The following is a 13707-nucleotide window of genomic DNA, read 5'->3' on the forward strand; positions in this document are numbered from 1 at the left end:
CTGACCCCAATGAGCGGCCCTCACACTTTCCCCGAAGGTGAGATGGGTATGAAGAGGCGAGCAATGCAGTGAGCGGGGGGCAGGGTGGCATGGCTAGAGCAGCAATGGAGGGGCTGGAGGCCCACAGGGGTGGGGCTGGTGACCATGGGAGTGACATGAGGCAGCACGCACCTTGGATAGTGGCCAAAGGGTTGTTGCTCATGAGGGCTGGACTCAGCCCGGAGCTCAACCCCACCATTGTGCTTCTGCAAGAGGCAAAGCAGAGGCATTAGCAAGGGCCGGGCTGCCGGCAGAGCTGGGGCTCAGCTACCCACCCTGGAAGCAGCAGTGATCCTGCTTCTCCCCACAGTCTCCCCACCTGCAGCTGCCCACTTACCCCGCGCTGGGGTTCAGGCCCGACAAGCCGATAGCCGAGTGGCTGCCTTGAGGGCTGGGATTTGTGCTGTTGGTGGTGGCCGGGGGTGGGGGAGTGACAGAAGGGATGGAATTGAGGGGGGGCGCGGCCCCACCCCCGCCCCCACCCCCTCCGGCTGTCCGGCTAGGGTGGAGCGTCCCCACAGCTGAGGATAAGGTAGTAACTGCCAGAGAGAGAGAAAGGGAGACTTCAGCTTGCCCTCCCCCTCCACGCAGGAACCTGGGGTTGACCGCTGCCTGCCTCCTTCACCCGCAGTCTACCAGCATCTCCTCAGTCAGAGCCTGCTTAAGCCTCCCGCCCTCTCCTCCCTGGGCCATTTCTTTGTGCCACTGCCATGGTAACAGCAGCCACAGTCACCAAAGTAAGAGCAGCTGTCACTCACTGAGCCCGTGCCCTGTGCGCAGCGTATGCTAGCCCCCCTAGCGCCCCTTGTACCCTGCCCTGAACCTCACCCGGGACTCCTTTTTATACAAGAACCGGGGAGGGGGAAGAACTGGGGGCGCCCGGGAGACAAAGCCCTATGGCTCCCTCTAGGGGCCAGGCAGGGGGAGTGCAGCTGTGATTGGGCTTTGGGTTCAGGAATTGGCAGGTTGAGAGGGCTCGGAGCCCTGCCTCAGGCCAGAGAGCGGGGACAGCCATTCCTGGCTCTGTCGCATCCCACCTGCTCCCTTGGGCAAGTGCCTTCACCTCTCTGGCCTTCAGTTCCCTCATCAGGAAAATGGGGATAACGGGTATGAGGATTAAATGAGTCAACATTCTTTGTACAGCATTTAGAACAGTGCCAGCCGGGCACACCTTACTGTTTTTTAAAACCTCCACTTATTATTTCTTAACCTGAGGAGGGTCAATGTTGTGGGATTTAAAAAATAGTGTTCTTATGTATGGTGTATGATGCCCTGTCCCCAGGAAAGGAGGGCTTTGTACAAGAATGTGTGCATTTGACACTCGGATGTCTGTGTATACCTGCATGCATATAGCTTCTGCATGCATCACACATTCCCAACAGTTTTACAAAAACTGAGGCCCAGAGAGGTAAAGTCACTTCTGGAGTTCACCGAGTTTATAAATGCCAGGAACAGGACCCAAGCCCGTCACCTTTCAGCAACCCCATGCTTCTCACCATCCTCTCCCCTCCGTCCTCCCGGCCCCCTCACCCGCAGGCTCGGCCCTGAGACCCACGGACACCCCGAGCCACGTGACACCCTCAGGCTCAGGCCCACGTTGTGCTCTCCCCCACCGACTTCTGCTCTCCCTGACCTGTTGTGCTCAGACTGCTGGAAGCTTGGGACATCGGCAAGGTCCCAGCACCCCCTTGGGGTGTGACCTGGGGAGAGAGGAAAGAAGGCATGGTTAGGCCACTGTCTCCCAGCGGCCCCTGCGGTGCTCCCTGTGGGTACGACCCCCACTCCTCTGCCCCCAGGATGGGGAAGCGGGGCTCTGGGTGTGGCCTTCCTCCATCTTTCTTCACCTGTAGCCTAGGGGATCCCGAGCCACCAGCAAGAGGGAGCAGTTCCCAACTGAGGGGCCCCCCACCTCTCCCCCCGACACTATGCAGTTGCCGGTCTGAAGTGTGTGTCGGGGGCTTAAGGGTTAGTTGTGTCTCTGCATCAGTGTTGGGATGTCACACGGCTTGGTTTTCTGGGAACACCCACCAGCCTCCTTCTTGGCCTCCCTGCCTCCAGTCTCGTCCCTCCATCATTCCCAGAAGCTTCACTCTAAAGGTGACCCTGTCCCTCCATAGCTGAAAACTTCTTAGCTCCGCACTGCGCAAGTTCAAGTTCAAGCTCCTCAGGATATTACTTGGGTCTTTGGTCCCTCCCCAGCTCCCCCGCCTTCAATTCAATACAGTGCAGCTCCAACCACACTAAACTGTACCAGAGTCTCTCAGATTGGGCTGGACCCGCTCTGGCTTCTAGGCCTTCGTGGACCCCAGTCCCTTTGCCTGTCCTTCGTGGGCCTAACTAACTCTCTTGCCCTTTATGACTGGGCTCAGACGGTCCCTCTTGCCCCCACATCACAGGGCGGAGGGTGCTCCTGTCTGTGGTGTCCCAGCCGTTTCCACACTAAATGGAACAGAGGGGCGTCCTGGTGCGGCTATAGACCCGAGTGCACTCTCGGGAGTGTAATGATGTCCCTGCCTGTGCCTGTGTGGCTGCGTGCCTGTGACAACTGTTTGGCTCTGTCCATGTCTGTGGGCGCTTGTACCCCCCACATAAGACCACAGCCCCCTGGGAACTCCGTGTCCCTGTGTGACAGTGCTCCACCCGGGTGACAGCCTGCCCACCAGGCTGACTCTCCCCGCTTCTGTTCTGAGCACCGTGGACAGCCAGGTAGACTGTGCTTCACACACGGTGCCTGCTGCGGGGCCAGGAGGGGGCTGGGCTTTGGGCCCCTGCCCCGCCCAAGGGGCTCTGGTACCAGATGGGGGCTGTAGCTGGCTGGCTTCCCCGGACTGGGCAACATGGGGGCCGCGCTGCAGGGGTTGATGCGTTTCTCCTTCTGGCGCCGGTTGCAGAACCAGACGCGGATCACTTCCTTCTCCATGTGCAGCTGCTCTGCGATCATCAGGATCTCCTCTGAGGTAGGCTTCTGGTTCTGCGGGCAGAGGGCTCATTAGCCCAGGCCCCACTCTGCCACCGACCCCCACGGATGCCCAGGGCGGGGGCCTCACCGCTAGAAAACTCTTCTCTAAGGCGAAGCGGACATTTGTCTCGATGCTGGTCCTCTTCTTGCGTCTCCGGCCAGGGAGCCCATCGAAACCCAGGCTAGGGCTGCTCAGCTGGTTGGGGCTGGGCAGGCTGGAGTCCACAGACATAGTCTCTGCGCCCAGGAGGAGACAGGGGCGTGAGAGGGCACCTCCTCAGACCCTGTGCCTGCCACCCGGCTGGGAGCCCCAGTCCCACCTGCATCGTTGAGCCACTTCTCCAGGAGGGGCTTGAGTTTGCACATGTTCTTGAAGCTCAGGTTGAGGGCCTCAAAGCGGGAGATAGTCGTCTGGCTGAAGTCGTTGCCATAGAGCTTGCCCATGGCCAGGCCCACGTCACCCTGGGCCAGTGGGGCAGGGAGAGGGCGGCGGTCAGGGCTCGGTTTTCAGGTACTGGGCTTGCCCCACCCACCAGCTTGTCCTGTCCCCTCATCCCCGCGCCCACCGCTGGTTCAGCCAGGTGGCCCCAGACCTGCGTGAAGCCCAGCTTGATGCGGCGTTGCTTGAAGGTGCGGGCGAACTGCTCCAGCTCCTCCAGGTCACTGGGCTCCTCGGGATGGGATGGCGGCTCCAGGCATTTGGGGGGCTGCGGGTGTGAGAGGTGCGGGTCGGGCAGCATGGGGCGGGTCACGGCCTGGTGAGGTGGGCAGGTGGGTGGGATGCAGGACGGGGGAACCAGGATGGGGCTCAGCAATGGCTACGCGGTCCCCCTTCCCTTCCTCCCTCCCTGCCTTCAGCCTCTTCCTGCAGATTCCCCGCACCTGCCCCCAAAAGGTCCCCTCCCCCGACACTGGGTTGCTAGTTTCATCAAGGTTACGCTCTGCGCCCTGGCTGGTGTAGCTCAGTGGGTCGGGTGTCATCCCATGACGCAAAATGCCCCTCACACATCGATGTTTCTCTCCCTCCCTTTGTCCCTTCCCCTCTTTCTAAAAATAAATAAAATTAAGGAAAAATATTTAAATAAAGAAGTTACACTCTGCTGCCCCACATGGGGCTTCTTTCTCGCTGCTGGAACTCTCTGTGGATTCCCTCCCAGCCTGGAAACTCCCAGGGGGAGGGTTCTTGCTCCAAGGGCTCTCTCCCTGGACTGGCTCTGCTACAGAATTGCAGGTAACTCGACAAGCCTCAACCTCCTCAGACCTCAGTTTCCCCCTCTGCAGGATGGGACCATTATAGCTGCTCTGCCTACCCCGTGGGGTTGTTGGGGAAACTTGGTTTAAAATGGTAGGTTGAGCCCTGGCTGGTGTGGCTTACTGAACTGAGTGCTGGTTTGCAAACCAAAGTGTCTCCAGTTCGATTCCCAGTCAGGGCACACACCTGGGTTGCAGGTCAGGTCCCCAGTAGGGGGCGCATGAGAGGCAACCACACATTGATGTTTCTCTCCCTCTCTTTCTCCCTCCTTTCCCCCCCTCTCTAAAAATAAATAAATAAATAAGGCCTCTTAAAAATGGCAGGTCTCAAATAAAGTAAAAGTATTAAAAAGCAGATGGGAAGGGCAACTGATTTACAAAGAAGCAATAGCTTTTTCTGGAATGCCTCATCTCCCTCGAACAAGAGATCTGAAGCAGGTGGTGGGTGCAGGGAAGGTGGTCACACAGGCCCTTGATCTGTTATCCAAAACCCTAGGGCCAGATATATTTGGGAATTCAGAAAATTTTCAGACTTTAGAAAGCCTACATGGGGCGTATATCATAGATGATGCGACCCCCCCCCACCACCACCATCAGGGTCAAACCGTCACCCTGTAGTTGGACACATTAACAACTCTCAGCAAGGCCTGGACTACAAGAGAGAGAGAAAGAAAAGCCACTGGCCACCCGGCATCAGGTCAGGACGGGTTCTGCAGCCAAATGACTTCCGGTGTCCACATTACAAGAACGACTTAATTTCCGAGCGTTACTGGATTTCACAACCCCAGCTAATCCCCCTATTAGTCTCTAAACTTTTAGTGTTTTCTAAACAGTTCATATTACTTTTTGAAAGGGCCATTCCAAAAATGGGTAGGAGGGAAATTTGAAATCTGTAAGAGGTTGTGAAAGATCACTGTGAAAGTCTAGAGCCCAGGCAACAAACAAGGAAACACCGTGGAGGCTAGCCAGGAGGAGGCCAAGGCGGCCTGCAGAGTTCACAGCCTCTGTTCAACGGGACCTCTGCTCTAGCCAGTGGCCAGCCGCCAGCTGCCACCATGCCATGTGGATGCAGATCAGTGTTGCCAGAGTGTCTAGTTTGTCAAGAAACGGTGGGATGCCCTGGCTGGCGTGGCTCAGTGGACTGAGTGTTGGCCTGCGAGCTGAAGGTCGTGGATTCGATTCCTGGTCAGGTCACATGTCTGGGTTGTAGGCCAGGTCCCCAGTAGGGGGTGCATGAGAGGCAACCACACATTGATGTCTCTCTCCCTTTCTCCCTCCTTTCCCCTCTCTCTAAAAATAAATAAATAAAATATTTTTTAAAAGAAAAGAAAAGGTGGGGATCTGGCGTTTTCTGGGAATTTTGTCGACTAATTTAATTTTTAAAACGTGGTGTGGGCCGAATAAAACATATCTGTGGGCCCTTGTTTTCGGTGTCTGGTCTAGGAAGGGGGTGTGAACTAGCACCCAACAGACCGTTCCTCAGCGAACCCTCCATCTGCGGCCCTGGAACAGACCCAGGGCACTGGAATGTAAAGGCTTTCTAACCCCCAAATTTCCTGTGTGTGCACATGAGCAGCCAGGGCTACTGGGGGTCAGATCCAAATCCTCATCAGATTCCCAAAAAAGGATTCTGTGTGCCTGAAAGTTTAAGAGCCACTGGTCTGATTGACTCCCCTCACCCTACGGAGCAGTGATTTTCCACCTTTTGCATCTCATGTCAGACATAAGCTACGAAAAGTCTGCAGCATACCAAAAAAATCTTTTTTGCTAACCCGACAACAAAATAGGTATAATTTTGATTCATTCACACCAGATGGCTATTATTGTGTTGGCTGTTGTCATTTTTTTAAATTTGACAACCTAAAGAAAAAGGTCAGTGCCCCTGACTAAGTAGTCAGGTACTGCATGTTTTTTAAATTCTTGTGGCGTCAGTAGCAAGTCGCTGCTGCAGAGAAAGATCCAGACAGAGGGAGTGGCTTCCCTGAGGTCCCACAGCAAATTGGTGGTAGAACAGGGCTGGGTTCCAGGTCTCCCAATGCCTGTTCTGGCCCTGTGGCTGTGGAGTAGGCCAAAGGGAGAGGAGACCCTTGGCCACAACCCTACCCTCATTCACCCAGCCTTCCACAGCCCTGCTGCTGGCCCAGCCAAGTGCACTGGGCGGGGTGGGGGGGGGGGAACTCACCTGTGTGGGCAGCCCGGCCCGGGGCTGGGAGGTCAGAAGCGCTCCCTGGGTTTGCTGAGGTAGCTGGAATAGATTTGGCGTCGGTAGCAGGCCTGGGAGGACAAGGGGGACACACAGGGTGAGAAAAGGAGGGGGAGTTCTGTGGGGGCAGCAGGGAGGCCATCAGGTGGGGGCCTTACCTGGCTGACTCTGCTGGGCCTGCGGCAGCAGGAACTGAGCAGGTGGCTGGAGGTGGTGACCCGGCACAAGCACCAGCTGCTGGAGCTGGAGGAGCTGCTGTATGTCCTGTCAGGGACGGGGTGGACAGAAAGACAGCCTGAGCCCCTCTGCCTCGCCTGAGCCTCCAGGGGCGCTGCACAGGGTGGCCTGGCACCAGGCAGGGAGGAACGAACAGCACCCCTGAGCTAAGGGCACCTGGGAGGTTTGCCCCAACCCCAGGCTTCCGGAGTGTCCTGCCTGGGCCGTCCCAGGAGAGCTCACTCTTTATTACCTTTTCTTTCTTGGTGAACTATTTGCCTTGTCTTACAGCCCCACGGATCAAATAGAATTGCTTAAAAATGTGAATCAGACCAAGTCTTCCCTCTTTTAAAACACGCCCCAGGCAAATGGCATCATATCTGGAATGAACTTTGAAGTATTCCAGCACATCGTGAGTCAGGAGACTGGACAACCACTTTGGGAAACTTTGGCACTGTTAGGGGCTGAGCTGTGTTCCCGTCAAAATGCACAGGCTGGCACCCCCACCCCCAGGCCCCCAGAGGGAGCCCTTATTGAGATATGGGATCTTTGCAGATGGGATCCAGTTAACATGAGGTCACTAAGGTCGGCCCCAATCTACTATGACTGGTTTCCACACGAAAAGGGGGAATTTGGTCACAGAGACAGACGCGCACAGGAGGAAGGTGATGTGAAGACACAGAGAGAAGACGGCCACCTACAAGCCAAGGACAAAAGCCGAAGCAGACCCTTCCTTCACAGCCCTCGGGAGGAACCAACCCTGCTGACACCTTGATTTTGCACTTGGCCTCCAGAACCGTGAGAGGATGCATTTCCGTGGTTTAAGAACCCAGCCTGCGGTTCCAAAGAACCCAGCCTGCGGTTCCAAAGAACCCAGCCTGCGGTTCTTTGTGGCGGCAGCTCTAACAGATGAAGACAGGCACCATTTACAAAAGCCAATCCCATGCCTGGGCTTCAACCGGCACGAGTGCGCACACGAATTTACCGAAAGACATGCTAGGATGCTCCTAGCAGAACGACTTGGAACAGACAAGACCTGAAGGCAGCCCAAGCACCCACCAACAATCGATGGGGTCAATAAACTGTGCCCCGTGGAATGTGACAGCAATGAGGAGGAGCAGTCTGCAATCTCCAGTGACACACAGCAGTAAAACTTCCCAAACGTAACGATGAGCGAAAGAAGCCGGTCACAGTAGGGAACATCCTGTGTGATTTCTTTTACGACCCATTTGCATGCTAGACGTTGGGAGGTGGAAACTAGAAGGGACCACAGGGGGCGTCCAGGAAGCTGCCATATTCAGTTTCCGGATCTGAGAACCAGCAAGATGCACATGCTCAGTGAGAGAGCATCGCTGAGCTGTATACCTAGGATTTGTACACTTTTTGGTATTTGTTATACTTTAATGAAAAGATTTTTTTTTAAGGGGAATGAGGTAGGGAAAGAGGGAAAGCAATAAATCCAGCCCCTCCACCAAAAAAGTAAACGTATAGATGAAAGAGGATTGGCAAAATGTTGATATCTATTGAGCTGGTTGAAGATAGGTGTGGTCCCGTATATCTTCTCTTTTCTTTTGGGTTTGGATATTTGCAAAAGGAAAAGCAAAACCCCCTCACACACAGAGGAGCCAATGGATTCGCTTTTAAAATCCTCACCCAAGGACATCTTTTCAATTGATTTTTAGAAAGAGAAGAAGGGAAGGAGGGGGAGAGAGAAAGAGAGAGAGAGATCGATCGGTTGCCTCCTGAACACACCCCAACCAGGGATGGAGCCAGAAACTTAGGTAGGTGCCCTGCCCGGGAATCAAACCTGTAACCTTTTGGTGTACAGGGACAACACTTCAATCCACTGAGCCAGCCGGCCAGCGCTTCAGTGGGCCCTTGTAACCCACCCCACTACGCCCGAACTCCTTCCTTGGCCTCTAGGGTCCCTTACACTGAGGCCTGAGCCAGTTTTCGTGACCTCAACACCCACCTCAGGGCCTCTACGTGTGTTGTTCTCTCTGCCAGGCAGTTCCAGTCCTCACACTTAGCCCGGGTCCTCCTTGTCCCTCAGCTCCGAACACGCAGTCATCTCCTCAGAGATGCCCTCCTCGCCCCCCTGATCCCAACCAGCCCGTCACCACACCTCCTCCCTTCGCCACCTCCATTTCACCTCCTTCACAAGACTCATCACTCTCCCAAGATGAACCTTCTGGCGCCCCGGTTAGTGCAGCTCAGTGGATTGAGCACGGGCCTGTGAAGCAAAGGGTCACTGGTTCAATTCCCAGTCAGGGCACATGCCCGGGGGCACCTGAGAGGCAACCACACATTGATGTTTCTCTCCTACTCTGTCTCCTTCCCTTCTCCTATCTCTATAAATAAACAAACAAACAAATAAATAAAATGTTTTGGAAAAAAAAAGAGATGACCCTTCTGTTTACACTTTCGCCGTCAGGTCAGTGCGTGGCAGCGTGAGAGCGTGGTGGGGACTGCTGGTCCCCACTGTGATCTCGGGTCCGAGAACAGCGTCAGGCACCATGGGTGCTCCACACACATTCGTTAAATGAACCAAGACTGATGTTTCATAATTAGCAACTTTTATGTACACTTGCAAGTTACAGGCTGGGGCAAAAGTAGGTTTGCCGTCATGAATACGCCAAACAGCTAATTCTTGTATTGTTATTTATTAATTATTGTAGTACCTTCCATACGAACAACTGTAAACCTACTTTTGCCCCTCCCTGTATATTACCTACACGTGAAATATTTTTTCCTTCCGAGAAACTGGGGGGCATGACACAGGCTCCTCAATTCCTCCCAATGTTATTTTTTCAAAGATTTTATTCATTTATCTTTAGAGGGGAAGGGAAGGAGACAGGGAGAGAAACATCAGTGTATGGTGGCCTCTCGTGCGTCCCCTGCTGGGAACTGGCCTGCAACCCAGGCATGTGCCCTGACTGGGAATCGAACCGTGATCCCTTAGTTTGCAGGCCTGCACTCAATTCACTGAGCTACACCAGCCAGGGCCCAATGCTAATTTTTATTCCAAAGACCAACTTAATGTCCCAGGAGGTGAACCGCTGGGGGAAAATGAAAGGAATCAACAACACTAAGTGCTTATTCCTCAATATATGAACAGCAATTCAAAATCAATAAGAAAAAAACCTAACGACCCAATAGTAATCTGGTCAGCAGATAGGCCTGGTGACTGCCCAGCAAAGGAAATAAAAAGAGCTCTGAGTGCAAAAAAGATTCAAGGTTACTCACAATAAAACAAACGCAGCTACGCCAGCACCGAGATACTATTTTTACCTCTCAGGTCAGCAAAGATAACAGTGCGTGACACGCTTTGTTAGGGTGTGAGGGGAACGCTCTTGCACATCGTCGCTGCAGGGAGGGTAACTTGGCAATGCCCATCAAAGTTACAAATGCACATGCCTTTTGACTCAGCCATCCCATGTCTAGGAATTTATCTTAGGGATACATGCACACCTGTGCAAAGTGACCTTTCCAGAAGGATATTTCCCAGCTGCAAGTGGTGTTTCGGCAGGAGTGGAAACCAGCTGAGCATGCAGCAGTAGGGGAACAAGTGAGCGCATCAGGGTGGAGCTTCATAATGAAATATTACGCACTCACGAAAAATAATGGGGAGGCTCTTTATGCCCCGTTGTGGCGCAGTCTCCAAGATGTTCTGTTGAGTAGAAAGCTCAAGAGGCAGAACAGCGGGTGTGATGTGCACTACTGTTTGTGTTTTAAAAAATTATATGTAGGGTTCTGCTTGGGTATGCATGGGTTAGGTCTAGGAAACTGTACCGGAAACTGGCAACACTGTAAACCCTCTGGACCGCTTGAACTTTGAACATCTCCTTAGTCCAAATACAGAAAGAAATGTTGCTCAGTCACTTCTGCCCAGCATCTCTGCTTCCCCAATCAGTCATCTTGCCATATTCCTTCCACCCCACCCAGTGACTCAGATGTTTCTTTCTAATCAATTGACCATTCTATTTCCTAAGTTCTGACATGGCCAACAGACCATAGGAAGGCATGTCTTTAGTCTCCTGCTTGAAGCCAGTCATCTCGCCACATTTCAGGGCTGTTCCCTGCCCACCTGCAAAGGTCTCTGCTTTGTCCGTGTGCTTTGGAAAGTGGGTGGAGTACCTGGGCCTTTCACCTTTCTCACTCTTACTCCTGATCATCTAAGACCACGGCATAGATGGGCTTTGAATCCTAATGCTCTGTCCTTTGAAACTGTGTCCATTCTAATTTCCCTTTCGTAAGCTCCCTCCCCACCCATCAATAAAAACTGCATGGCCGCCTCCCTCCTGCATATGGACTGACCCCGAAGTGAGGGAAGCTCAGGCTTTAGCCCCACTTACGATGGAAACTTCTAAGACCCCACGCCTGATTTTGGCCTCATAACTTTGTCTTCCTTTTCTCTAAAAGACCCTGAACATTGTATAAAAGTTAGACCCCACAAAACTGTGCCCACCTGCTGCACTCTGCATTTCTCACGATGCATTGCATTTACTTACACATACTTCCCTCAGCTAGACTGAAACTCTAGAAGGCAGATGCCATGTCTCATTCCTCTTTATTGATTGATTGATTGACTGATTATAGAGAGAGAAGAAGGAAAGGAAAGAGGGAGGGAGGGGGAGGGGGAGACATCAATTTGTTCCACTTATTTATGCATTCATTGGCTGATTCTCTCTCTCTCTTTTTAAAATTTTATTTATTTATCTTTAGAGGGTAAGGGAAGGAGAGAGGGAGAGAAACATCAATATATGGTTGCCACTCGTGCATCCCCCACTGGGAACTGGCCTGCAACCCAGGAATGTGCCCTGACTGGGAATTGAGCCATGATCTTCTAGTTCGCAGGCCTGAGCTCAATCCACTGAGCTACAGCAGCCAGGGCTGATTCTCTCTTTTTTTAAGATTTTATTTGTTTGTTTGTTTATTCATCTATCTATAGACAAATGGGAAGGGAAGGAGAAAGAGAAGGAGAGAAACATCGACTGGTTACCTTTTGCATGCCCTCAGCCAGGGACCTGGCCCACAACCAAGGCACGTGCCCTGACTGGGAATTGAATCGGCAACACTTTGGTTAGTAGTACAACGCCCAACCCCGAGGGCTCATTGGTTCATTTTTTTTTTTAAGATTTTACTTATTTATTTTTAGAGAGAGATTAAGGGGGGGAGAAAGAGGGAGAGAAACATTGATGTGTGAGAGATACATTGACTGACTGCCTCTCACATGCCCCCAACTGGGGACCCAGCCCACATCCCAGGCATGTGCTTACAGGGCCTGGTAAGCCCCCATTAAAAGCACTGAATTGGGCCCTGGCTGGTGTAGCTCAGTGGATTGAGTGGGGGCCTGAGAACCAAAGGATTGCGGTTTGATTCCCAGTCAGGGCACATGCCTGGGTTTTGGACCAGTTCCCGGCAGGGCACCCACGAGAGGCAACCATACATTGACATTTCTCTTCCTCTCTCCTTCCCTTACCCTCTAAAGATAAATAAATAAAATCTAGAAAAAAGAAAGAAAGAAAAGCACTGAATTGAATCAAACAAGAACAGAAATAAAGTCTTATCACTAGTATTTTCCTGATTTTCTATAACCCTGAGCTTGGTAATTAAAATATTTAACTCCTGTCTTTCCCAAGCTGGACCCTCAGTGAAAGGCCCCCTTCCTCCCCAAAAGCCCAAAAGGGCGGCGTCTGCAGATTTTTTCCTGAATCAGCAGGAGGAGGAAGAGGGTGGAGAAGATGAAACTCAGTGTGCAGTGGGGTCTGGCACTGAGGAGTCCAATTGAGGAATTTGTCCACAGCCCGTCCATTACTCAGACTGTGAACTTGGGGGTCCACCTCGGTTCCCTCAACCTCATCCTCTCCCCACCCCTCCCATCCACCACAAATCCCGCCCAAAACATTCTAAAACATTCCCGCTCTAAATTCTTCGGTGCCTCACAAAACCAACTGCCCCTTCTCAGTATGAAAGGGGAAAAAATGCACAGCCCGGACTGGTACAGCTCAGTGGGACGACCGTACAGCAAACCAAAGGGTTACCAGTTCAATTCCCAGTCGGTGCGCGTGCCTGGGTTGCAGCCCAGGTCTCCTGCTGCGGGCGTGCAAGAGGCAACCACGCACTGATGTTCCTCTCGCACATCGCTATTTCTCTCCATCTCCCTCCCTTTCCCTCTTTAAATATAAATAAATAAAATCTTTTTAGAAAAATGCATAAAATATAATATACAATCATCAAAAGTATTTTGAATTGTGACGACCATAATCTGTGGGTTTCTTTAATCGGCACATTACTTAACGCCGAGCAGTGGGGCAAGGGCAACAACCTCAAGGCAGTAATGAGTGAAGACAGTATTTTAAGAGACCCGCAACAGCTGCACAGAACGTGGAAATAGCTGTGCGTCCCACCGGCGGCAAGGCCCACGCACTGCTATCACTGCGGGCAATCGCCCATATTCATAACAGAAGGAAATACTGTGTTTTGGGTTGGAGGACAATAAAAACCGAGACATCACTGTTTTCCCATCCGGGTTCATGGACTCCCCTGAATTCTATGTACAGACCCTGGGTGGGGGTGTTCTGTGGAACCCTAGTTCCTGCTCTAAAATATTAATCAAACCAGAAAACTTCCTTTGGGTTTCATCACATTTGCAATATAACCCAGCTCCTTGCGGTGGCCCTGCGTGAGCCAGCCCCTGCCTGCCTCTCCTCCCTCACCTCCCATGACTTTGTCACCCCCTGACTCTAATCCAGCTACACTGGTTTCCTTCCTGCTACTGAGGCCAAGAAAGGAGTCCCCGCCTCAGGGCCTTTGTACGTGCTGTTGTAGCTTTGTACCTCCCCCTTTTAAATCCATGTCTCACCCAAAGACATGCTTATTAATTTTAGAGAGGAAGAGAGGTCTGTCTCCTCTCTTAACATCGATGTTAGAGAGAAACATTGATTGTTTCTCTCCGGTATGTGCCCTGACCAGAAATCGAACCTGCAACCTTTTGGTGTATAGATGATGCTCCAGCCGACTGAGCCACCGGGCCAGA

General features: G+C 52.5%; 1 protein-coding gene and 1 non-coding gene across 15 annotated transcripts in view; both read right to left on the reverse strand.

Annotated features, from left to right (window-relative positions):
* POU2F2 (POU class 2 homeobox 2) overlaps positions 1–13707 on the reverse strand; it is a 33750-nt gene that overhangs the window by 1472 nt on the left and 18571 nt on the right. For 5 of the 14 annotated variants that reach the window (XM_037160029.2, XM_053657151.1, XM_037160030.2 and 2 more), the window contains 9 exons: positions 6611–6716; positions 6432–6523; positions 3592–3753; positions 3319–3460; positions 3087–3235; positions 2834–3010; positions 1673–1739; positions 377–578; positions 172–245 (listed from right to left, as the gene is read on the reverse strand). In XM_037160029.2, coding sequence (XP_037015924.2) covers positions 172–245; positions 377–578; positions 1673–1739; positions 2834–3010; positions 3087–3235; positions 3319–3460; positions 3592–3753; positions 6432–6523; positions 6611–6716 — 1171 coding nt within the window. The remainder of the gene's footprint in view (positions 1–171; positions 246–376; positions 579–1672; positions 1740–2833; positions 3011–3086; positions 3236–3318; positions 3461–3591; positions 3754–6431; positions 6524–6610; positions 6717–13707) is intronic. The other 9 variants (XM_037160031.2, XM_053657152.1, XM_053657155.1 and 6 more) reach the window with 3 other exon arrangements.
* On the reverse strand, positions 10620–10754 carry LOC119060149 (small nucleolar RNA SNORA2/SNORA34 family). Its single transcript, XR_005084527.2, has one exon. It is a non-coding gene; the product is annotated as a small nucleolar RNA SNORA2/SNORA34 family (small nucleolar RNA).

The sequence above is a fragment of the Artibeus jamaicensis genome, unplaced genomic scaffold (assembly GCF_021234435.1).
Source record: "Artibeus jamaicensis isolate MK-2021 breed Jamaican fruit bat unplaced genomic scaffold, CSHL_Jam_final scaffold_36, whole genome shotgun sequence".
Classification (NCBI taxonomy): Eukaryota; Metazoa; Chordata; class Mammalia; order Chiroptera; family Phyllostomidae; genus Artibeus; species Artibeus jamaicensis.